Below are 26478 nucleotides of genomic sequence, written 5' to 3'. Positions count from 1 at the left end.
CATGGCTTTTTCTGTTTCATGTACACTACATGTTACATACATCAAACGAACATATAGGTTAAAGTCACCGAGAGGTCATATTTATAGCATAGAGATTTATACTATACAAATCAAATTAAAGAAAAAAACCCTAAGGATTGATAAGCGACGGAGCCATCATTGTATACTCTTAATTTTCTGAAAAGAAGAGTGGTAAGTTGATCATTTACCCGTTGGGATCTGATTGATCCTTTTTTATTTTAGAGTCGTATGCAATACATCAAGTCTTATAATTTTTCAACAAAATTGGTTTTATTTTTATAAGGGTTTATAGATAATGTCTTTCAAAACGTACTTCAAAAAAATAAAAAAATTAATAGGACTTTGATATTGAGTTTCCCAAATTTAGTTCTCAAACCAGTGAATAGAATAAACCGACTGTAAAAGGTTATTTCTTGAAAATGGTTGAAGGCCCATTAAACTTAACATGATAGGCCTATGGACAATAGTGTGTTGGGCCAAGGAGAAAAGCTCTACAAAACCTGTTTTAACTTTCTATATATAAAAGTCCAATATCTTGCATAATATACTTTTAACTTATAAGTACTTCCAATTTTTTTGATAAAGATACAACTTTCCCACACAAAGATTGATAAAAGCAGCAATGAATATGTCTCCATTTATTACACATATATGACCAAAATATGACACATGATTTGTAAAACATGACAATATGAGATGAAACTACTAAAATAGTTTCATGTTGTATAAATATGTTACAAGATTTTTGATTTTTCATAAAACTATGAAGTGTATGGCATCTATATGTAAATCTTCGAGTGTGTCACATATTTCCATGACAGCCTCAAACAACATTCAAATTCAAATACTATATAAAATAACCTCTAGAGTGCCTATTACTCGAGGAGTTTGAGCTAAAGCTCAGTATGGATCGAGTCGTTGAACTCAGTTTCTCTTGTTTCTTCAATGAAGGACTTGTCAGAAGAAGTTAAACAGTCAGCAGAAGGTTGGACTAGCCCGTAGTTTATGCCTGTAACCGAATGGCAATAAGTCTGGGCCGATTTACCATCAAACCTTTGTAAGTTGATGTTATTCAATATTATGTTATGGCATGGCACCGTGTCACTGCATGCAAATTTCATTGCCTCTGCACTCTTTGAAGATCCAGTGACGTTTTGATACATTATTTGGCTTATCTCCACAGCCGATGTCTATATTATGAGAAATGAAGACATATATTAATTCGCTATTTTGCATTTAACTAGAGGCCACAAGATGGGCGCTGGCAACGGGTTGGGAAGGGTCTTTTTAGTTTGGGTTGAAATGAGCAAGGCCGGGTTGGGATGGCTTGCAAACACTTTTTATCACATTATTATCTATAATGTGTGAGTTATGAATAAATGTATAGTAGCATAAACCTTTGCAGTTAAGGGAGTCAGAAATTGAATGCTATAAAATAGGCGTTGGGTGTCTTTCAACCTATTTGACTAGTTCCCAAACTAAAATTTTGATCCCAAATTAAATTGAACATAACCCAAATCGATCCATTTGTAGATAAATCGGTTGAAATTTCCACCTCTATCTAACAAAAGATGGATAAAATCAAGATCTAGTTAGAGAATACGAAGATGTTGTGCATGAGAGGATGAACAAATAGTACCTGGTTTTGACAACTTTTAGGTGAATCACAATAGAACTGGTCAATTATGATAGGGTTGGCTACGTTTTCCATTTTCACATTCTGATACTTTACAGCTTTAACATAACCGGATCCTCCCTGTGCAAGAAACAAGATGGAAGTTCACAGCGTTGGTATCAGTTTCTTAGCCAACATATTTACAACCAATAGAAATATAACAACATTTTAACGATAATGAATGATAGAAGTACCTGCCATGTTTTAATTCTGAGGCCATTAGTAGAGCCCTTAAGGAATGCTGTATCGACGACAACATTTGAGACTATGCCTGTAGAGTTATCTTTACCCAGGCTTCCTATGCTGCCAACACCGTTATATTTAAGGCTAACAATTCTTTTCTTCTTTATTTATCCCTGATTTTCAGAAATATAAAAAAACTAATGCTCTAAGTAATCAAAACGAACCTGATTCCATGACCGGGCCCACAATAGATATTCTTCATCTTGATGTTTGAGCTAGCATTCACAATTGACACACAATCATCACCTGTAAACATGTGTGGAAATGGATTAAGGTTTAGCATGTATCCATGAAATGCACATCTAGCTTTTAAAATGAAAGGTAATACTCCCTCTGGTCCTCAAAGACAAGTAGAGAGTGCATGCTGACTTTTGGTCAACCACTATAGTTATTGGGTTCAAAATGTTTGTGATTTTAAAAAGAATTCACATATAATTTGAAGATCAAATTGGCAAAAATGTTTATTGACTATTACTCAAATATAGAGGTCTTAAAATGAGTGGTCCTGGTAATTGTCAAAATTCTTATAGGTCATAATGGATAGTTTTAAGAACTAGTCAAAACGGGTCTGGTCGGGCTAATCCAAAAAGCCTTTTGTATAAAGTATATAATCTTTGTTTGTCAACAATTGATTAGAATATCTATACTAATTACATTGTATTAAGAGGTTTATAGATTAAGTGTTCTACCAATTTGAACCGTTTTAAGTTGTTTCTTAGTTTTAATTTACTAGTTTGACCCATTTGAGATCAAACATAACCCAAACATATCAATTACAATCAAATGGCTTGGAGATCCTTCAATAATGACAAACAAAGGAATCTCGTGTACCCATTCCATTGTACTCCGTAATCGATTCTTGGTAACCTTACCATGGAAAATTAGACACCTTTAGTCTAAAGAACTTCCTAAACTAATGGAACTTTGCAATTTAATAAAGAGTGCAGTTTTTTTTCTTTTTACGAGAAGAGTACTTATCATCTATGTATTACATAAATTATAAAGACAAAGAAAAGTTGAACCTGTTCCAATTTTGCTATTTTGAATAACGACATTTGTTGATCCGGTAAGATGGATTCCATCAGTATTTGGACTGTCTTCAGGAGCAGAAACTACAACGCTATAGATGCGCACAGATTGGCAATGCGAGATAACGAAATGCATCTGTTGGCTGTTTTGGAAGGTAAGACCTCTCACCTTTATAGATGAGCTTTGATCAATTGTAAATGCCTGCATAGAGTCTTTTGTGTTAAAACTTTATGATTAAAGATAATGATCAGAAGCAAAGTTTAAGTGCATACCGTTGGTGCTCCTACGCATGGCTGTAAAAACAGAAACCAAAAAACAGAAGCATGTCAATATCCTGACAAAAGAAATATGAATTTTGGCACATCTATTAGCAAATAGGTTATTTTGGGATATGTAGTTATGTTACATCTTAAGTGTGTCCGTGTGCGGAACGTTTATATGATTTATGATATGGAAGCCGGCCAAGAGCCCTTGTATCATAATTTTAATGAATAAATCTTTGAGATCACTTTATGTTGAAAAGTAGCTTATTACTAGAAATAAACACCCGCGCGTTGCCGCGGAGCTTTTATAGTAACATCGTGGACAATGATTCATTAAGCTTAAACACGTTGCCGCAGATTATATTACACACCGTGCGGCGAGACTCAAGTAGATTATCTTTTCAGATGACAATGTTTTGGTACAAATTTGATAAAGTCATCAACTAACATTTATTTGACATTGTAACAATAAAGCATTTTATTGATAGGCTAACATGTAAAAGATAAAAACTTTAGGGGGTTAAAAGGTAAAGATGTAAAAGTTGATAGGCTAAGCTGTAAAAGGAAAAAACTTTGGGGGTTAAAAAGTAAAGACAAAACTTTAAGGAGTTAAAATGTAAAGTAGTAAAAGGTGATGGACTTAAATTTGGGGGTTAAAAAGTAAAGAGAAAACTTTAGGGAGTTAAAATGTAAAGTAGTTAAAGGTGATGGGCTTAAATGTAAAAGGTAAAATCTTTAGGGGGTTAAAAGGTAAAGAGTTCAAAGTTGCATGCATATGTAGTTGTACCATGTGCATAGAAACTTGTAAAAAACCAGTTGGTTTTTAGTATATATATAAATTGTGATAAATAATAATATAATTCATTTTATCACATGAGTGAAACTCAAAAAACAAATGACAAAAAGTGTTTCTGGTCAAACCAAACCCATTTTGACCCGTAATCCAAAATTACCCATCTTGACTTTTTACCCAACTTTCTATTTTTCAACCTCTACATAATATCATTTAATTTGGATTTGAGCAAGAAAGACATTACATTTGTCTTGTTCTTCTTGCAAGATGCAGCCCACCATTTCTGGCCTGATCCGTCAATAACTCCACGGCCTTGGAAAGTAACCCCAGTTAGATTAGAAAAGTGAAGCCAGTTCCGAGGATTTTTCTGGTCCCATTCCTTGGGTTCATCTGGTGCTATAATTGTCCCATCAATCTGCATACAAGAAACAAAGAAATATTAGGTTCATTATGTCATATGCAGGTTGCAGCATTTGTATATCTGGGAAGTTTCAAGTTACAACTATTTTCGTCAGTATCATCATTATATGAAAGATTGATAGCGTTGTTTTGGGTCAAAAATTTACTACATTATTTTGTCATTTTTGAAGGGTATTTCAGATAGTTTGCAAATCACCGATCATTTTCTGGTTGAGTGAAATGCTTCAATTTCTTAAAACTACAAATCTCCATCTTCAAAGTAAAACTAAATGTTGAAAGTTTCAACTTAAATTTTTCCGATTTGAATAATCAACTTTGAAAGTATACAGCAGATTGTTTTACTCCAGTAACATGTTTTCGCTTTCCTGGATGGGGTAGTGTAATATGAAAATTACCTGAACAATCAACTTTCCAACACAAGGTCCTTTATATCTTGTTGCATTAACTAGATAAGTACGACCAGGAGGAACCAAAAGCACAGATTTTGCTGCAGAACAGGCTTGTGTCCATGCATTTTCAAACGCCTGATAATTAGCATAGTAAATGATAATTAAGCTATTAAAATAATGATTCAACATGTTTATTGTTAGCATAATTATTACTAGAGGTGACATTTTTGAACCATTACTAATTAATGATTTGATTCGGATTATGTCTTATCTAACGAGTCAACCACAAAAGGTTTAAAACGAAACAGGTCAGATAGGTCGAAAGTTGCCCAAAGTCTACTTTTTTAGCACATGATTAACGGACTAACATTAATTCTATGATCATACAAAACACATTAACTATATAAATCTATAATTTTCTTCAAAAAGATGTTTTGGGTCAACCTGACCCGTTTTGGCCCGTATATAATTTAGTTTTCACATGTTAGCCAACCCGCCTCTTTTGCCACCAGTTATAATAGTTCACATATATATATTCACCTTTGTATCGTCGGAGACTCCATCTCCAGCTGCACCAAAGGTATCTACGTTTACGAGAATCTTGCTACCATGTTGACTTGTGGACCAGGGTGACAAGTCCACAAACTCTAGTTCATCATCTTCCAGGTCCATATTTTCAATCTTACCAAACACATCAAATGTGTCAGATAAACTGCTGTCAACGGTTGCATTGACCAACAGCAACAAAACAAGAGTAGAAATAAAGACGATTTTGCCCATTGTTTACGGGTTCTTCTAAGTTCAGAAAACTTGTAAATTTTGTTTAAATCACATGAAGACATGGGATATTAATTTATATGAATAGATTAGTGCTAACAATAGTGAACCTGGCTTGCCTTAAAAGTACATGAAGGTGCAAGATTTTCTTTCTACATGACCATCACTTCAAGTATTTTTTAGGAAACCTTTGCTTTACTCTTTAAATACTGTAGTAGTTATCTAGTGCAGCATTAAGATTCACAAAAGGTCCAAATGTGCCTTTTTGTGTTCTGTCTCATTGGCCCCATCAGCAGCCGACTTCCTTCGGTTAACATTCTTATAAGTTTCATACTACAACACGTTCCGAATAGACTAATATCTAACCAATTTGCTAAAACTTCTTATATACGAATCACTAAAGTAACTCTTATATACAAGACCATATATATTTATGTGAATAAGCACTGTACTAATACACCGAATATTAAGTCCTTGATATATGTATATATATATTGCTCTGCATCACTGTACAGACTAGGCACAACATTCATACTACATCACAATCCGAAACTTATTTTGATAGACACGACATTCAACAAGTTTTTTTTAACTATATTATAGTGTATATAAATTTATCAAGTGACTGAATGTATACAAAATGAATATGTATTAAGTAAAAAATAAGTATTTGACGGTTATTTTTATTTATTAAGTAAAAAAAAAAATATAAAACTGACTAAATGCATTAAGTTATTAATTATTATTAGAAAAAAATTGGGCCTAAGCCAATCTAGCTTTATAGGCTTTTGGCTTGAGATCACCTTTCCCCTGTTGAAATCCTATGATGCACCGAAACTCCAAACAGGTAGCCGTACCCGTTTCAGAAACTTCATGGAAACGTTTCCGCGTACGAAACACGTGTGAAACGTTTCCGTGAATTTTCCATATATAAGCATTTCTTTGAGGTTTTCATACTGTTTCTAATTAATATTAGGATTTTAATTGACTTTTTTAATTCCAAAACCGATTGCCATATTGCAATTGTACATATCCCCAAATCCAAATAGACTATATTATATACAATTTGATCAACATTAGATTCTTTCTATTCCAAAAACCAATTACTAAAAACTAAACATTCGATAAGTAATCACTGATCAAACATATATTATACAAATATACATATACAATTATACAAAATCTCTGGAATATCAAGTCTCTCTATAAATAATTAATATATTTTAAATTTGTATAATTTTCTTTTATCGCCATACCCGTATCTTGCATTTTTAGTTTTATCGTTTCCCGTTTCCGTACCCCTTTGTCGTACCCGTTTCGGTGCTACATAATTGAAATCACTTTATATATAAAATGAAAATGATTAATGTGGTTAAAATGTAAACTAAAGAACACATGACAAAATGAATGATAAAGATTAAGAAAAAGAAAATATGGAATCCATGTTCTAAAAAATAAAAGCATATTTTTAGACAAATTTATTAAACATATTTATCATTAACCATAAAAAAAAAATCTATCACTCCACACTATCTATACAGTAACATTTAAGTTAAAACATAATTTTATTTTATTTGTTTAAAATTATTATATTGGCTTTAAACACGTGAAGGGTAAAAACTGTAACAACAAATCATCGGGCACTAGTATCCCCCAAATTTCACACGCCAGATACCCACTCCAAAGAGGAGCAACAACCCCAAATTACCTGCAACTTACTTTTTTTTTCTTTTAGCTTGGTGAATAAGTTATACTAAAGTTTACTGCTTTCATTTCGGTAATTTTACCACATTATTCTCTGTTTTTTTTTTCACTGTCTTTTTTACCTTTTAACTGCTATATACCTATACACATAAATAGTATGATTTCATGATTTTAGCTGCTTGATAATGTTACTCCGTTAGTCTGTTCACTTGTAATGTTGTAATGTATCTGTTTACATAACCTAAAACAACGTTATTAAATTCTAGAAAGCTATAAAAAATCATTGTTCATTTTTTATGCATTGAGTACTTGTACGATACAACTACAAACATATATGTTGATTGTTGATGATGATATTTTGGGGACACTACGTGAATTTATATGATATGGTTGGCAACGCCTTTTTGAGGGTTTTTTTTTAAGCCTCAATTTTATTTTATTTTTAAAAAAACTACTTTTACAATAAAAGATTAAATAAGCCTTTTTTGGATATAATTGTGAGAAAAAAAAGAAACCCAGTTCCGAAAAGCTATATAGAGGTCTCTAAAATAAAAATTGAAAGAAAAAAAAAAGAAAAACACAATAAGCTATTCTTAGGAGTGCTTTATATTAAGTGCTTATATGACTTAATTTTTTTTAAAAAAAAAAAATAAGCCGCACTTATTCGGATTAAGTATGTTTTTCTTAAAAATAAGCTAGAACGCACTTAACTGTAATTTAAAAAATGATGTGATTGCAATTTTGTATACAGCCTTGATGAACTAAATGATGGGATGATAAATGTGATAAAATTAAACTATTAGTTTGCAAATAGTTAGATATAGACAAAAACATCACTACCAAAAAAGTGGTCAGGATATCAGCCGCCTTATTTAATTAAGACTCTTATTTAATCCTTTATTTACGGAGTATCTTTTAAGTTGTTTCTTTAACTAATTGTGGCCCACTAATTATTGTTGTTTATTGCAGAGTGTTGTAAGTGGGAATATCTTTCTACTTGTGGACAAATGGTAAGTTGGTGTTATTAATCTGTTTTACTAGTTGATTATCTTTAAACTTAATGACTTTGTTAATCATATATGGCCAGTTATAAAGATTTTATTGGCTATTAAGTGGGTCCTATCTTGATGATACAAAGAATAAATGAAAAAGTGCATATGTGGTTTCCATTGGTTTTATATTAGGGACCTACATAATAGAAACATGTGAAAATAGTGGCAAATAGTGTGAAAAAAATACTTTGAAGATGGTAATTTGATTAATATGTAGGTGACTAATGTAATTAGTGTTTTTCTTCTGTGATTAGCTAAATATATTTATATTACTATATATACATAACCTGTAAGTAGTGAATAAATTATATTATTCTTATAACTCAAATTCTGAGAATGGTTAAGAGGTCATTATCATGTTTCAGTTGGTTAATCTCTTGATGGCTTGTGTAAATAGAGTGTTGCTTTTAGTAATAGCTGACTAAAACATAACGAGTTAACGGGGGTCTTTAGACATGACCATCGATTTAGGTAACTTAGCAACACTTGGCTTATAGGGAATTTGTTTCTGTAATGTGAGTTACTTGAATGTGCTTCATACAGTCTCATTTATTGCAGTCTTCGGGTCTCATTGATCATTCATATGTTTCTCTTATGCTACATGTTTTTTACTTCAGCCATTTTCTTTTAGACCGTGCATGCTTTGATGGCGACTGTCCCCCTTTTCGCGTCTTCTAAATAATGTGTTTGTATATAGGATAACGACTCTCTGCATGACGGAAGTGACGACAGTATAGATTGGAATACTGATGATGAGTTGGAGATATCTAATACATCGCCATCTTCCGCAGTTGCTATGAGTACTAACGTAGTTGCATCTGAATTCGGAGAGGTACTTTTATAAATGGACACTAACTGACAGTCATTAACAATTTAACATGCAGTTCCACATGGACCGTTATTAGATTGTCAGCTTTTGGCAAACTTACTTTGTTGTATATAAATTGGCCAACGCAGTCGAGTTCTTCTAGCAACAATTTCTCTAAGCTAGTACCTTACTATGTGTCAATGGGATTTCCCACATCAATGGTGACCAAAGTCATAGAAGAACTTGGTAATCATGCAGTTTTGGTTTCAATCTATGCTTACATTTTTCTAATTAAATATGGTGACTAATTTTGTTTAGTCTCAGGAGAAAATGATGCTGATGCTATACTAGACACATTACTTGAATATTCTGTGAGTGCTCCTTATCTAATTTATTGTTTTTTTTCTCCATATGGTTAGATGGTTATGTTCTAGGAGAAATTCTGCATTGGTTCTATCTTCTTTTTTTTTTTTTACTTTTCTGAAAAGTGCAGTGGTTCTATCTAGGCGGTTAGTGAGATGCCCCAGCAGGAAAATGAACTCAAAGATCCGCCTCAAAGCAATATCGATGGCGACTTCTCAGACCTTGATAGTAATTATAGCGATGTAAGTCCTGTTCAGTACTTTTGTCTTGCTTAGTAAACTTACGAAGTAAATTTAATATGCTGATGTTTAGTTAACATTAAAATTTATGTCATAAGTACCAAATTGGTACTTTTGGGTTCAATGTTGTAACTATCATGATAATATATACTGCAAAGAAGAAGCATACTTGTCTGATTTATCTGTATTTTCCAGGAAGATGCTGATGGATCTTTTGAAACGGATGACCCATTAGTGAGTCTGATAGACATGGGCTACTCACTTGAAGAATCATCGACTGCTATAAGCAGATGTGGTATGTGTATTACCAATTACTACATATACATTTTCTAGTTTGTGTTACATTGTTATTACATATGGATAAACTGGACTTAAATGAAATGTCTTTGAATCTGAAGGAAAAAATACATCATTAGGGGACCTAGTAGATTTCCTAAGTGCAGCTCATCTATCAAAGGAAGCTGATGCAGAAATGGACATGCAGAGTTATGCAAATGTACATGGATCTGGCTCACATTTGTTGGTTTTTCAATTCATTAATTGTTATACTTACATAAATACATGTTTCCCTCCTACCCGACCAATTCCAAACTCATTAAATGCTGTTAAAGGCAAGAGCCTAAATTGCTTACCCCTTCAGGCCCGGCCAACTTCAGTCGAGCATGTGCCTTTGTCATGAGGCACATTATGTAATTAAATCCATTGAATTTAGTATATAGTATCAAGTTTTTTTTACCTTTTCTTAAAAAAAAATTTCATAGATGTGAAAGTAGAGTTACCCGTTCTCTTTGAATGAAACATGAAAGTCTTATGTGTCATCTAAGATGTTTTTTCTTATTTGAACTACCTTAGTTGCAGGTTTTTCATTTGTTTGTGGACAGACGAAGGACAAGAAAAGAAAGTCAGAAAGAGAATTTTTTCAAAGTAAAAACAATAAGTTTGATAGAAGAGACGAGAGAAAGAGGCAGGATGATGATGATGATGTTCTTCATCTTCCTAACCCGATGATAGGATTTGGGGTTCCTCATGAAATTCATGTGATTCGTAGAAGACTTCCAAATGCTGCCATTGGCCCACCGTATTTCTTGTATGAGAATGTTGCCCTTACACCTAAGGGTGTATGGAGCACAATCAAAAACTCTCTCTATGAGATTGAACCAGAATTTGTTGATTCCAAGTACTTCTGTGTTGCAGCTAGGAAACGGGGGTACGTTCATAATTTACCTTTAGAGTGTAGATTCCCTATTCAACAATTACCTCCATGCACAATCTTTGAGGCACTCCCGGAAACTAAAAGTTGGTGGCCTTAATGTTACAGAGAGAACAACTGAATTGCATTCTGACATGTATAGGAACTGCCCAACTTACTAAAAGAATCAGATTGGCCCTTCAGGAATTTGATGATGAGCCCTCATTACATGTCAAGAAGTACATTATTGGTCAATGCAAGAAATGGAACATGGTCTGGACTGGAAAGACTAGGGTTGCTCCCCTCGAACCTGATGAGATAGAGCAGATAATGGGGTACCCGATAAACCATACACGAGGTGCAAGCAGAGTCGAGAGATATAAAGGCCTTGGAAGCGCATTCCAGGTTTGAACAATAAAACCTCTTGCACTTAAATTGTATGCTAATGGACCAATGCCTAGTTGTCTATAAGGTATTCCCATTCAAGGGCAATGATGATATTTAAAGAGATGTACCAGCATTCCTGGTCTCCACACACAAATCACAATTCCTTTAGGCTTTGTTGATCCCAGGATGTTGCCTACTGATCCTAACACTTGATCAAAGTCCCAGTTTTGCCTGATCCCGGTTAGTCTCACTGTAAAGCCTAATCTTTGGCAGAGCGCAGTCCTAGGACCGTGTAAGCCCAAATGTCCAGTCCCCTAGGCCTATTACCTAAAACTGTGTTTTCCATGTCAGTAGGTGGTTTTTGTGTACAATTTAGTTTATATACTAGTGAAGTTAGTTTTACATGTAATGTACATTTGTGTAATATAAGATTATAGAACTGGTTATTCTTTAAAATTAGTTTTTATGAAGTTATACTAGAGTATTAAAGTTCTATTTGAGATTAAATTTAGAATTAGTCATTATAAAGCTATCACTTCTTTTGTTAATGGGATTTACATGTACATTAATGATGTCTTCAGGTTGATACAGTGGCTTACCAACTGTCTGTGCTGAAGAATTTGTACCCTGATGGAATAAATGTTCTTTCACTTTTTTCTGGGATTGGTGGGGCTGAAGTTGCGTTACACAGGCTCGGTGTTCATATGAAGAATGTGGTATCTGTTGAGAAATCTGCAGTTTGTAGGAGCATTGTGCGGGACTGGTGGGAGCAAACCAACCAGAAGGGAAGGTTGATTCATGTGTCAGACGTGCAAGATGTAACCTGTGACAAATTACAAAGGTGGATCCGCTCATTTGGAGGGTTTGATATTGTGATAGGAGGGAGCCCATGTAATAACCTTGCTGGCGAAAATAGGCGGACTCGTGATGGGCTTGAAGGGGAGCATTCGTCTCTTTTCTATGAGTATGTTCGTATTCTTGATGCTGTAAAGTCTATTATGGGCAGGGATTAGACATTTTGATAGTTCTTTTGCTCAGATGATATTATCGCTATATTATTACTACAAGTATATCTTGTGCTCTTTACGAAGAGATTAGACATCCCGATTAAGTTAAGTTCACTATTTGTAGAGCTTAGACATCCTGATTATAGTTTTTTTGCTCAGTTTAAGCAAGAACACACAATGACTGTAAATGCTGAATAAGTTGGGTTACTAATTCGTATCTTGGGCAGTTAAAGGTGATAAATTTTTGTGGTGGATTGGAAAGTTTATAAACTATTGCACCGTTGCAGTTGATCCAATTTTAACGTTTTTGAATGTATACGGTAGCATTTATATTTCAACTATTTGGTAGGTTCCAAGTGAATGCTCCCATACAAAATTGCTCTGAATCAATTAGTTACTTTATCAAACCTTTTTGGTGTATACTGAGTCCTTCGGTTTTCGCTAAATAGTACTTCAGTGAAGACTTTGAGATTTGTAATTGTGTAATCATGAAGATATCTGCTTCAATTAAGTTTTGTAGGTAGCTTCATTCACAACTTCGCCTGGAATTATGTGTCCTTGGTGTTGTCCATGTTCTCCATATCTGAATTAGATATTGTTACTGCTTCAGATCACCGGATTATGTACATAAATGGAATAGTTAGGTTCCCCATAGGGTTGGCCTCTTATCTAGGCAAGCAACCCTTAACTGTATCCCTGTACAAACAGCCTTAGCAAGAAGAAACATCACCATGCCTTTGGTTTTGTGTCCAATTTGTTAATCTGAGCTGCAATTGTTGGTCCATGTTTTCCTGGATTTTGGTTTTGCTCTGTCTGTTTGGAAGGTTACATCTTAGTGGTGTAAAGTATCCCTGGTATATGTGTTTAGTGTTATGGATTTATTGGAGACTAATATACACGTTGGCTGGTCAACAACATTTAGGCTCCAATAAATCCATAACACTAAACACATATATCAAGGATACCTTACTTGAAATGAGAGTGAGCTTTTATTGTCAAGCTCATGCTTGGTTAACTAATTAACAATTTTGAGTTGGCGTTGGCTCGAGTCAACTATGATCACAACTACCAGTTTGGGCTTGTTCAGTTTGAACTCGAATCCTAATTGCAAGTGCTACCCAACAGTTATGTAAATTAGCATAATATACGACTTGTATATTATCAAAGTTAAACTTGACTTAAAAGTCTACTCAAGTATCTTTCAATGGTGCTTTCACAACAGATTTGGATCGATTTTGAATATTCTACCTACGAAACTAAAGTAAATTTTGAATAGACTTCGAATTATAAATTTACATTGTTATACTATCCACGACTAGCGATATTTGTTTATTAAATCTATTTAAATTTAAATTGTGCTTTGTGTCACAAAAACTTCATCTTTAAATATTAAAAAAATAAATATAAAATATGCGAGTAATAAAATATATATATAAAAAAACTCTGTAATTTTATAAAACTATTTGGACAACATATAATTCCGTAAAATTCAAAATTGAAGCCCAAATTGAGGGAGGAAAATGCCGCGCAACAAAGACGAGGCACCTGCTGTTCGCGTCTATACCGTTTGCGACGAATCTAAGTCTCTACTGCTTCTTAATCTTAATATCTTACTATATATATACACACACATATACCTTAAGTATTTCAATTTGTTTGTTTTTCGGAGCCCTAATTAACTTTTGAAATTAGGTATTTGATCGTGAGGAATGTTCCGGCATTAGGATGTGGTGATGAATTGAATAAATTATTTGCAGGATTCGGTGAAATTGATCAGTATGTCAAATATATATATGCATATAATTTATTTGTTTGTTTAGTGAATTTAAATTGATTTATATATATATATATATATATTTGTAGATTTATACCTCTAGATGATGAAGATTGTGAGCCATTTACTGATGTTTATTGGATCAAGTTTCGTCAAGTAAACAATGCTAGGTGCGGCTTTATTTTGCTGTATATTTGTGTAAGCAGACAGACATTCACACGTACTCGATTCAAATCGAAACAGAATTTTCTATTATTTGGTCTAGGTTTGCGAAAAGGAAGTTGGATGATTCGGTGTTTATCGGAAATAAGCTTCAAGTCTCGTATGCACCGCAATACGAGAGCCTAAATGATACGAAGGAGAAGTTGGAAGGTAGACGAAAAGAAGTTTTAGCTAGACTTAATCGTAAGTTATCTCCCGTCTTCCTGTTATTATAAAGAGTGTGTTTATTAGGTGAAAGAAATGAAATTTGGGTTTGTCTTTGTTGTTTCAGCTGGAAGGTCCAAGGGCCCTAATGTTTCGACTGCAGTTTCTTCTAGTCATTCTGTATCATGTGCAACTTCATCTCAGCCGAATTTCATATCGGAGCCTTCAAACTTTCAACAGAGGTTTACATAGCAAATTTTCTTTGTTTTTGTTTGAAGACGTAAATTTTATGGGGTAATGTGGATTATGTATATGTTCTTGTTGCAGGGAACAGAGAGAGCTCCAGCCTGGTCGAACTTTTCCCTCGACAGTTTCTTCTAATCAGGTTAAAATTTCTTTATATTATTGCCTTATTTTGTCATCTATTAGGGATTTGCGGTTGTATATGATGAGTCGAACTTGAGACTAAGGCTGCCACCAGACATTCCCTCAATGTTAAACGTTTCTTGAAGTTTGCTAACCTAAATTTTTGCCATGTATTATGATATCAGGATTACTTTCCAGTGGAGTCGATGAATCAGACAGTTAGGTTGGTCAGGGAAACACTTAACAAGGTGTGTAGCACTAATTAACTTATTCCATCTATTTAAGTGGACTTTATAACATTTTTTCTATCTTTTAGATTGAGTCGGATACAGAGACCTTGAAAGCAGCATCTTCTAAGAGACCCCGAACTGACAATAGAAGAAGAATCTAATAGTCATGAGCTGCTGATAGTCTCGGTTAACTTTTGTTATGTCAGATGCCAGTATAGAGAAATTGGATGCTTTGTTTTTCTCAGAATACAGCTTCTTCCAACTATTATATGTCTACTACAGAGCTAGTATCAAGTTGCTTTAGTTGATATTTAGCTGGTTGACGTTCATACTTTTCTGAACTGGAAGCTGGGGATGCCTTTAGTGAAGTTGCAGCTAAGCTTCTTATGCAGAAATTTTTTATGAAGGATGGCAGAACATGCAGTTTTTTCAGTTGATTCGAGAAACTTATCTTATTATTTGTAAGAGTATCTCTTCAACTTTTCGGAAGGTATAGTAGAAAAATAGAAAGGATGCAAATGAAAATTCAGTTAAAAGTTAATGTGAACTTGTGAAAAAATCAGCCTTTAGAGTTTCATTTATTCCATCTTCTGCATGCACTGCAGGTATTTAGAGTAATTTAAACTTTGTTAACAGAGTATTGTTTTCTCTATTGATTTTTTCCTTTATTACTTCAATATGAGGTTTTCTTGAGTTCTTGTTTGAGGTTGAACCTTCGGTGTTAAGCAGTCCAGTTCACTTCAGCTCATCCAATTGGTGCCTCAGAATTGTGCTGATGTGTGACTCACTTGAGGATAAGAATCAATTTTGAAAGAGGTACATGAACCCTTTTTACCCTTGATTTATATGCATCTGAATATGGATACAATAATGGTAGTAACTTACTTATTAAGGAGTCTTTGGCCTAGTGACATGTGAAACATTTGTCTTTAAAACTAGTACATAATAATAACCTGTCAGTTCTAAAATCTGGTTAACATGGAATATGCTATTTAAGGGAAAAAATTTAATCAGTTATATGAATGGTTTCCACAGTTATATATCTAGTTCATAATTCACTGATTATTTTCATGTTTATTAGTCATATTAAGCATATCATACGGTGGTTAAATCTTTTAAACATAATTTGGACCCAACAGTCGACACTGGTGTGTGAGAACTTCCCGTCTTATAATTGGTCAATAGATTGGGTTAGAGGCGGTGATATGGGCAGAGCAGACGGGTTGGGTAAAGAATGCAGACCACTTTGTCTACTTTCCTGCAATTCAGTATGGGCCGGATCAGTTGCTATTGACCCTAAACACTTTCATTCATGTTTTCTAATTATTCACAAATAATTGATGTGCTAAATATGGTTACTTATAAAATCTATATATTTATAAATATTGAATTAATCTTTTGAATACTGGGGTTGGGATATCTTAGATATACTTTGAAAGGCTTGGAACCTGTTTAATCCGTCTGATCTCCTTATTAAGTTTTTTTTTAATTTTTAAAGTAATCATTAGAATTTTAGAAATGAAACAAAACCCAAATTGATCTATTCGTAAGAATATGGGTCAAATTTCTGCTTCTAGATTGCGAGAATGATTTTATGCTCCCCTGCATATATTTTGTAAGTAGACTATTTCCTTGGCGATTGTGACCTTTTATCATAAGTTTTATCACCATGCTTTGATTTAGGAAAGAAATTAGCTAGCTCAAGTAAAGAGAAAAGAATGACTTGAATTTAAGCCTTCATAGATTGAAGATATTACATCCATAAGCACTTCATAATTAATCCCATAATTCAGGATGAATAGACATGAAATAACAACCACCATTAAAAAACATCTACTGAGCCAATCTTTGGCCAAATGTATCTTACAAGTTACAACAAGGTACTTTCTACATTCAATAATGTTGTGGTCCTGTACCAGATCTGAAATTCATTTCATGATCTTGGTTTCCAGCAAACCTCACTTGCTCGTCTCTAAATTCACCCTTCCGAAAGGAGTTTGGCCTTCCCATAGATGGTTCCCTGAATGAGTCTGGCCGTCCCATAGGTGGCTCACGGAACGAGTCAGGCCTGCCCATAGATGCTTCCTTGAATGAATTAGGCCTACCCATATGTGGACCCATGTTCTGTTCACGAAACGAGTTGGGCCTGCCCATGTTTGGTTCACCATTAGAAGCCACCTTGGCACTTGAAAACCTTTTATCAAAACCAAACTCTATATCACCATCTTTAGTCTGGAAAGCATTACGGTTATGCTTCATATCTTTCTCTTTAGGCGTGCGGCTATGCTTAGATGGTTTCGACTTGTTTTGACGCTTACTACACATCCGACCAAGAAAGCAAGCAATCGCCGATACCACAACTATAACTGCCAGAACTATGAAAACTGCCCCAAATGAACCATCAGACTGGTGGTGTGATGGCGGGCTGATTTCAGAAACCGGATAAACTAGCGGGGTTTGATCCGCTTGTTGAACCGACATTTTTGTACCACGATAATGCAATTCAAGAGAGCTATGGAATGTAATCTTAGGAACGGAAGTGTTCCTTTTAGTGTGGGCAAAGGTGAATGAGTGTAAGAAGCAAAGAACAAAGAACAATAAGAATATGAAGATGAGGGGGGTTATTGGATGGTGGGGTGGGATTTTATGTTTTGAATTTAAAAGCAAAGAGTATTGCTTTAATAAAGAGGCAGCTAATAAGTAAACAAAAAAATATTCTATATTCTTTACTGCATAACAAGTGAGTAGTGATTGAGTGGTGTCTTATATGTTTTTTTCTTTATTTGCTTTGTTAGGAGAGAAAGCAAATTTTTGGCTCCCTTTGAACATTATCTCAAGGCCCCATGCACACTTTGTTCTTCATTACTCTATTATAGATGCCTATTCTTGGACACCTATTGTTTTTGCTACATATCAATTGTTGTCTACATGGTTGCTTATCAAGCCCCTATTCCTTTGTTGAAAACAGGCTCTCTATATTTGAGTAAGGTAATGACTATTTGCATTTTACCTCTCTTACCCCGTGGACATGCGCATTTTACCTCTCTCTTACCCCATGGACATGCCGAATGGAGTATAGTTATGGTGACTAATTTTCATTTACAGTGCATCCATTAACACCGTACATGTAGGTACATGCATCATTCTCTCCAGAATAAATAAAGTTTGATCCTTTACGTGGTACACATGTAAAATGTTATTGATGCCTTATTCCACGGTGTCTGCTAAGAAAATTCTTATTTGAAGATCAAAAGCCATCGTTTTACATGTTTTAGCAAGTAGAATGATTCTATTGAAAGTTAAAAGACAATTACAGTGGTTATAACTGGTTTTCATGTTATTAATGTTCTGTTTTTGTCATTAAGAATTTTGATACTGTTTATCAAATTTTTTTGCTTATCTCTGTCATGGTTATCAATTAGAATAAGATTTCTTTTAACATTAAGTTTGTAATCATTTTTGGTGCGGGTTTTACTGCATGGGATCTTTAGGCGGATGGTTTTCCCCGTAACTGGAGATGGATGGCTTGGGCTAGCCAACTTAGTTGGTACAGGCGAATATGGGTGTGTTCCTTTCGCTTTTGGGCCTTCCCGGGATAGCCGGACATTTTCGTGGCTGTTAAAAAAGAATTGGTTGCATTTTGTATGTCTTGATAGTTGGTAGTATAGAAAGTATGAAAACAAAAAATGGATTTGTGGCCTTGTGGGAGAGAGGGAACATTGTCTGTCAGTCAAACAAAATTTCTCGAACGAACCCAAAGTTGAATCGTAGTCACTTTCAAACAGATTGTGGTTGGAGATAAAAGAAAAAGCAAAAATAAACATGTCGTACCATGAAACCATGTTCAGACATCATTATTTCCGATCAACATTCTCTTTTAGTTGTTCTTTTTCTGCTTTTTCTTCAATCCTTTTACATTTTCTCTTCCCTCCTCTTACCCATGATTTGATTATCAGTGGATTCTTTCTCTACATTAATTTATTAATCTTATATTTTTAATGGCAAATTGAGATCCTCGACTCCTCGTTGGCCCAACCGATTATCTCCACTTCCCGTAAAAGGAAACTCACCAAAGGCGAGAAAACAATTCTCAAGCTCAACATGGAACCCCAATTATTTATCGGATGCGGAACTTAAACCTATGATCTCCCTATTATTGAAAGTACCAGGCAACTCACCTCAATCATTTGCACCGAGGACCAAATGTAACAACTTATAGGTGTGACAATTTCATTTTGCGAATTTGCCTGATAAATTTGCTAACCATTACATCTTAAAAATGATAATGAACCTTTATATTTTATGCGTTTCAGCCATAACACTAGAGGCTATTGTTAACGAAATCTATAGTAAAAAGCCATGGATATTAGACAAAATATGAGTTATTAGTATAAATCCGGTTATGTGTATCATATAAGATAATATTGATTAGCTGTTACACTTTGTTTTCTATTATGCACTCAAGTGCGAAATGTTCTAAAATCCAAAGCAGAATATGGATGGAATTATATTATTAGTTTGATATGTGTTTTCTATACTTTACGAAAGTAAACGTTTTCCAGCAAAATTCTATCATAACCACGAGGAGATGCTTTTATAATAAAATTTGTACTCAAAAAAGGAATGACAAAAAGAGATCCCGCTAGCAAATCGAGAAAAATACGGGCACTCACCGGCCTGAATTCACGTATATAGATATAACGAATATATAATAAATGGGAGTGGTGCGTAGGGTAGTGTTCATCCTCATGATTAGTCTTGATATTTAGTTACTTTTAGAGAAATGTATTATAAAATTGACTGGTTTGTTTAAAGATCCAGTGGAATGAGTGGGTTAATCATTATATATGAGTTCGAATCTTGGATATGTATCTACAGGATTTTTCCCGAGTAAGCCATTTTGTTAGTAATTTAGTATTAGATTTGTAAACACTCATCTCTTAGAAAGAAAAAAGGAGTATAAGAAATGCGATAGAAAGAAAAGTAAATGATGTTAGACTAGTACAGTACCTGCGCAATGCGGCGGTGGTTGTGACGGTAACGGTGTGGTAGTGGGGTGACTGTTGGTGGTGGAGGCGGCGTCGAGTGGTGTTGATAATTGATGTAAAGGTAATTGATATAAAAAGTTAATGGAGATATTTAATGATATTTTAGATAATTCTTCTTTAAAAGTTGTTTTGTTATACAGTATAGATTAGGTGTATAGGGGAATTAGGATTAAGAAATAAGAGTATTATGGATATAAAAAAGTGTTGAATTTTTTAAAATATGAGAACTCTAATATACTTTATAAGGAGTTAAAGAAATGATGTTATTACTGCTTACTAGTAGATTGAAATTTGATGACGTCTTAGTTTGAGAAAGGTCGAAATTGAATTATTGATTTAAAAATGAACCAAATTCAAATCTTATATATATATATATATATATATATTTAACGGCAAATTTGGATTCAGGGGCATGTCTCTTCATATACTCAAATCCAATTTCAGAGGAAACCCATACTGAGAAAACCTTTGTCTCCATTCCTGAGAACATTTTGTTCACACCATGATTTGAACTCAAGACCTCTCAGTCTAACGTTCCACCATATACCAATCCATCTATTGATGATTGGTTCAAATCTTCTCTATATAACAAAGAGGGAATATGTAAAATCCTAGATAGTATTTTTTATTTAAATGATAAATATGCATTTTGCTTAGTTGTAAATTTTTCATATATTTAGTACTTTTTATGTCATTTGTAGATTATTATTAAATTATTAAATTAAATTATTAAATTATCAAAATTTGAGATCTTATCTAAATATACTCGATAAGATAAGATATATACGTAGACAAGATAGTTAATGTATTCAATCTTTGTTCCTCGATAGTTAGTTTTAGTCATTAAAGTTTAACCTCACAAATATATTTAATATTTAAATAATCGTATAAAGATTTATGTTAAAGACATATTTCAGAACTCAATTATCATTAAAAAAAATTTAAAACTTTTGATTATTTAATTTAGATTTTCAAATTTATTATTCATACTAGCATACTAATATTTTTTTTTGAACAACAGTGATGATTGGACTCAGCGGCATGCCTTTTCATCGTCCAGTAGAGATTGACCACGTCACCAGCACAGTCAATCTGAGGGCATGACTGGCGGTGGAAGTCCCACTACCGTTCTGGAGGAAACTAGCTAAATGCTAGAGAAAACCTCCATGCCCCACCTCATTGGCAACAACTTCCCAATATGTCTTTGAAAGGTTTCGAACCCGTGACCAACATTTGGCTGAAAGACATAAGGGCATTAAATGTCCAGTTGGGCTAAATCCCATGGAAACTAGCATACTAATACTTACGAATCTATCTATCAATCCATCTATCAATCTATCTATTTATTTATAACTAAAAAAAAATATGTTAGGGTTTATGTGACTACCTCCAATTTTAACAAATCATCATTTTAAATATGTGTTAAAATCTTATGTTTTTCCATTTAATTTTAATATTAATATATATTTCAACTTATCAAATCTTAATCATAATCACTAATAAGTTAGCAATAAGTAATGGTCAAATAATATAATTGTGATGTCATATTTTGCTTAGTTGTTATTTTTTTTTTCTATTTTGGTTTTTATTTATATATTTATTTTATATTATTTTTAATTTTATAAATGTTTTTATAATTATTTTTTTTATAAGTGTTTAATTATATTTATTTTAGTTCTTCTCATTATTATTATTGCTATTATAATTATTATTAATCTCATATATAAATTTGTTATAAACTTAATATTACGTTTAATTAATCATATCTTAACATACTTGACATATATGATATTGATACGTCCTACGGTGTCTCAGTATACCAAAGTATAATGGACACATAACAGTTATAGAGGGGGGTGAATACAACTTTCCTCAAACTTTACAAATTTGTAATTAAACGTTTTAAGACTCAGATTATATGTTAAGTAAGTAAAGAGCAGGAATCGTTAAAAACAGTAAAGCAGTAAATAAAAATTCTTGAACACATATTATGGTTTTCACATGTAATCCTTTATTAAGAAATAATCTATACAAAGAATTACAGGGTTGTTGCGGAATAAAGATAACCTACAGATATCTAAACAACTCTTGAAATGACAAACAACAATCAATAAATTCTAGCTCAAGAGAATCAGCCAAAGCTGATGTCAACAGACCAATCTGTGTGTAAAAGCAGAGACACTTGTGTGAAGAATGATTCTCAGAAATGCCACACATATGCAATCAATGAATGAGGTTTTTATAGGCGAAAGCCCTTCTTCTCTTGGTATTCAATGCAACCACGTATTTTTCCTTCACTGGATGATGAAGGAATAATCAATCGTGCCTTTCATGGTACTAGTGGTCCCCCACGTACAGCTGCACATTCTTCATCGTCCAATAAGAGTATGGACACGCATATGTAAAACTAACCACCAACCTGGATCCTAGGATTCTTCCTAGTCACGTCATTTCTCCTTATCTTCAATCCAGGTTGTTATTTTCACTTGATTGTCAGACACAGATTGGGCTATTTGTCAAAGACCAATCTGCTTAAGTGTTTTTCAAGCTGACCGCTAATCCCAAGCTGCCTTCCACTACCAGTTTGGTCTTCTATCTTCAATCCTCCTCTTCGACTTGGATTGAATGCTATATACTTGTTGATGCAGCTTGAATAACACTTGCTTCCATAAGTTATTATAATGCAAAGTATGAAGCATGATTTGGATCAGTTACAGATTGCAAGCTTTGTCAGCTTAGTCTGACCCGGATCAGATTACAAGAACCAAAAGATTTTTAAGTGTTTATAGGTCAGATTTGTCATCATTAAATTTACAAATAACATTGGGACTCAACAGATATATTCATAAAATTATAACTTTGTTATTTGCATCAGTCGTAATCTGATAGTTTTTATAATATCATAAACTATAAATAATACTATAACTGTCTAGATATTTTTTTTTATTTACGTTCTAGGTCAGATACAGATAACGTCCGGGTTTAATCTAGTAGTTGGTATAAATGGGGTAATGCCTAATGGTCAAAATTTATCATTTCGTTACTGTGTTCTTTTTTTTTTTTTTTTGCCAACCGATGTCGTTTAAAGGTCAAACTGTAATTATTTTTTGTTGTACACACGTATTGCTTTTCGAGAACATATTTACAACCGGACGTATTAGCAAGAAAACAAATGCATTTTTCCTCAAAAATATCTCTGTTTTAAAACATAGGTAATTCACCTAAACGATTTTGCAGATTTTTGTAAGAAAGTTAAAAGTGGACTTGAATTTTAAACTTAAATTGCCTATTTAAATGGAATCATATTTTACTCAAAATAAAAACATCCTTGTTTTGGTTGGGGTGCAACTTGCGTTGGTCAAAGATTGTACAAAAGGGGTTAAATAGACAACATAGAATTAAAGCCACAATTGTCGGTTAAAAATTAACTTTAATATTTAAAATGTGAATTGTTTGATATAAAAAGCCTAAACAATGTGAAATATGAAAAAGCCTAAAATAAAAGGTAGCAAGTCTTCGTTTCTTTTCTTTTCTTTTAAGTTATATAGAAACCAATAATTGGTATTATAGGCTATATAAAATTTTTTAACTAATTCCCTTGTTTTAACCTTATTCAAGGAGTAGACAATTAATTAACATATCCATATCAATTCCCTCGTAATTATAAATCACATTTCTATATAAAATTTTCATATTACTCATTTGGGATAATGGCACCAGAATGTAACCAACTATGACCAAAAGGTTATATAATGTAACCAACTACTATATGTAGTGTAACCACCTTTGCTTTTTGGGTTATGTAATGTAAGCAACCGGATAGAAAACAAGTTGCCGATTACCACTTTCATTTTTATTCTTTTTTTATTGGGATAATGGCAACGGAATGTAACCAACTATGACCAAAAGGTTATGTAATGTAACTAACTACTAGTCTAGTTATGTAGTGTAACCACCTTTGCTTTTTTGGTTATGTAATGTAAGCAGCCGGATGGGAAACAAGTTGTCGGTTACCACTTTCATTATTATTCTCTTTTTATTTAAAAAGGAGAGCCACGTGTCACATATATTAAGAATATATATATATATATATATATTCTAATTATTTATATATAAACAATTATAGAATATACACCTCTTCTCTCTATCTCTTTCTTTTTTCACTTTCACCTCTGGTCACAACCACCACCCTTCAACCACCATTACCACCAGTTTTGATTTTGAAGATTCGATCCGACGGTTTTGATTTTGAAGATTCCGACAACAAGCGACATTTCTTTTCTATCAATTTGAGTTTGAAGATCTGTGGCTTTTATTGAGAAATCAGATTTGTGTGTAAATGGCTAGATTAATAGATGGATATTTATCGAGTAGATGGTGAATGACAACAGCGAAGAACAACACTAGATTTTGTCGATAGTGAAGAACAACATCAGATTCCGACGAAAAATTCCGGCAATAGTGAATAATAGCAATAGATTTCGGCAACAGCAGCAGTAGCAGATCCCACCAACCAGCAACAGATTCCGGCAACACTGAACAACATCAGCGGATTCCGTGGACATGATCGGAGTTTTTTGAGCTTTTGCATCATTCGTTGAGCCATTGTCATTCGGATCTTTGACAATAGTTGTGGAATCCAATAAAGCAAAACCCATTGAGATATTTGATCATGGTATAGTGTGGTGATTAACATTATAGAATGAATCGGCGTGGTGAAACCATTTGTCTACGACGGCGAAGGAGAAATTTATATAGATATAGATATATAGTGATAGATAGAAGATGATATATTGATTGATGATATGATGAATCAGGTGGGTTAATATATTTGGGTTTAGATTCTCATTTTAGGTTGTGTTGCATAGTCCATGTGATGAAATGAATAAGATAAAAAAATCAAAAGAAATGAATAATTTTATAATTTTATTTTTGTTAGTGGAATTACAAAGGTGGTTACACTACATATTTAGTTGAGTAGTTGGTTACATTACATAACCCTTTGGTTATAGTTGGTTATATTCCGTTGTCATTTTTCCTAACTTTATTTTTGGCTTAACCGGATGGAAACTTGTAGTAGCAGGTAACTTACATGACATAACCCATAAAATAAAGGTGGTTACACTATATAACTAGTCAAGTAGTTGGTTACATTACATAACCTTTTGGTCATAGTTGGTTACACTCCGGTGCCATAATCCCTACTCATTTTTAAGCTGGCCAATGCTTTTTGCTATTGGATATTAAATATTTTATCTATATATATATATATATATAGATATATATATTTTATAAAGAGTTAATATGGATTTTTCTAACTTGTATAGGTTAGCCCAACTGGTCAAAGACACTCTCGGTTTTATCCAAGGTCTTGAGTTCGATACTCAGAGATGACAAAACTTTGGAGTATTTCCCACTTAATACTTGTAACGCTCATGGTCAACATTTCGTTGTCTAGAGCACGTACAAGGCGTTATGGTGAGGTTTCTTCGATATCGTATAAAGACTGAATGTTTGAAAAAAATGACAATTTAATAAACAATTGAATGAACAAAAGGAGGCAAGTTAATTTTGTATGTAGATAATTAACTAATTAATATCAAAATTGATATATATATATATATATATATATATGAGGGAAGTGAAGGTGGTGATGTTAGGCTGGGTAAAATCCGTCTCACATGCTAATTTTTTAATTCACAAAAAACATAAGGGTCCATTATTTATTCATTATATATTTATGGATTAGAAAATTAGCATGTGAGAAGGATTTGAACCGTACTTCCTAGTTATCTCAAGTGGTTGAGCACTTGCCTTACAAGCAAGAGGTCTTGGGTTCAAGACTTGGGAAGTACATATGAAGTATTTCTATGAACGTTTGGCTTGAGTATACACAGGTTACCCCTATTGATCGTCGTGCCTTCAGGTGGGTTAGTAGGGGGTTTTCCCACCATCGGGTATTTGAAATAGACATTTCTACTTCGAGGGAGCTCTCTAACACGGATTCGGTTAAGACAACGTATGTTAGACCTCCTGCTGTCGAATTGCGACACAAAGTTCTCAAGCGAAATTCACCTTTCAAAAAAAAAAAAAGGATTTCAACCGACTTAAGTGTGTGAATATATATATCGAAGTTTTTGTTTCATCATTGTTTAAAATATGTCATTACGTTAAGATTTCCTAGGATACGGTTGTTTATTACATTCTAATTGAGTAGCTCTAATCGGCTATATTTGATTTTATGTTAAATATATGATCCATTTGGTTTCATTTTGTTGTTCAATTTCAAAGTATAAATTATATTATAAGATAAGGGGATAATGCCTAGGGGTGTT

At 33.4% G+C, this 26478-nt stretch overlaps 3 protein-coding genes and 1 pseudogene across 3 annotated transcripts; 2 read left to right on the top strand and 2 right to left on the bottom strand.

The window, feature by feature from the left end:
* Nucleotides 1-644: 644 nt before the first annotated feature.
* LOC122584816 (probable polygalacturonase At1g80170) lies at nt 645-5637 on the bottom strand. Its single transcript, XM_043756878.1, has 9 exons — nt 5374-5637; nt 4840-4968; nt 4269-4439; nt 3241-3261; nt 2962-3169; nt 2104-2185; nt 1891-1999; nt 1661-1777; nt 645-1211 (listed from the first exon to the last, which is right to left on the bottom strand). The coding sequence occupies exons 1-9, from the start codon at nt 5611-5613 to the stop codon at nt 915-917; spliced, it is 1374 nt and encodes a 457-aa protein (XP_043612813.1). The 5' UTR covers nt 5614-5637; the 3' UTR covers nt 645-914.
* A 3257-nt stretch (nt 5638-8894) lies between these two features.
* Nucleotides 8895-12365, top strand: LOC122584733 (annotated as a pseudogene).
* Nucleotides 12366-13841: 1476 nt separating this feature from the next.
* Nucleotides 13842-18228, top strand: LOC122583142 (RNA-binding protein 48). Its single transcript, XM_043755575.1, has 10 exons — nt 13842-13941; nt 14052-14135; nt 14223-14303; nt 14399-14538; nt 14627-14741; nt 14827-14884; nt 15051-15113; nt 15182-15911; nt 18064-18083; nt 18201-18228. Exons 1-8 carry the CDS (start codon nt 13880-13882, stop codon nt 15254-15256), a joined length of 678 nt encoding a protein of 225 aa, XP_043611510.1. The 5' UTR covers nt 13842-13879; the 3' UTR covers nt 15257-15911; nt 18064-18083; nt 18201-18228.
* Nucleotides 16805-17725, bottom strand: LOC122583151. The gene has a single exon (XM_043755582.1). The coding sequence runs from the start codon at nt 17574-17576 to the stop codon at nt 16989-16991; it is 588 nt and encodes a 195-aa protein (XP_043611517.1). The 5' UTR covers nt 17577-17725; the 3' UTR covers nt 16805-16988.
* Nucleotides 18229-26478: the final 8250 nt, after the last annotated feature.

The sequence above is a fragment of the Erigeron canadensis genome, chromosome 1, assembly GCF_010389155.1.
Source record: "Erigeron canadensis isolate Cc75 chromosome 1, C_canadensis_v1, whole genome shotgun sequence".
In the NCBI taxonomy this organism is placed as follows: Eukaryota; Viridiplantae; Streptophyta; class Magnoliopsida; order Asterales; family Asteraceae; genus Erigeron; species Erigeron canadensis.
The sequence above is the reverse complement of the archived record's forward strand: the minus strand, read 5'-3'. Positions and strand labels throughout refer to the sequence as shown.

Bases quoted from the DNA above. Each gene is read 5' to 3' on its own strand.
- LOC122584816 (XM_043756878.1), bottom strand. From the start codon at position 5,613: ATGGGCAAAATCGTCTTTATTTCTACTCTTGTTTTGTTGCTGTTGGTC. The intron at 4,969-5,373 runs GTGAATATATAT...GCTAATTATCAG, and splicing joins GAGTCTCCGACGATACAAAG to GCGTTTGAAAATGCATGGAC. The intron at 3,170-3,240 runs GTATGCACTTAA...GACTCTATGCAG, and splicing joins CATGCGTAGGAGCACCAACG to GCATTTACAATTGATCAAAG.
- LOC122583142 (XM_043755575.1), top strand. From the start codon at position 13,880: ATGCCGCGCAACAAAGACGAGGCACCTGCTGTTCGCGTCTATACCGTT. The intron at 14,304-14,398 runs GTGCGGCTTTAT...TATTTGGTCTAG, and splicing joins CGTCAAGTAAACAATGCTAG to GTTTGCGAAAAGGAAGTTGG. The intron at 14,742-14,826 runs GTTTACATAGCA...TTCTTGTTGCAG, and splicing joins CCTTCAAACTTTCAACAGAG to GGAACAGAGAGAGCTCCAGC.
- LOC122583151 (XM_043755582.1), bottom strand. From the start codon at position 17,576: ATGTCGGTTCAACAAGCGGATCAAACCCCGCTAGTTTATCCGGTTTCT.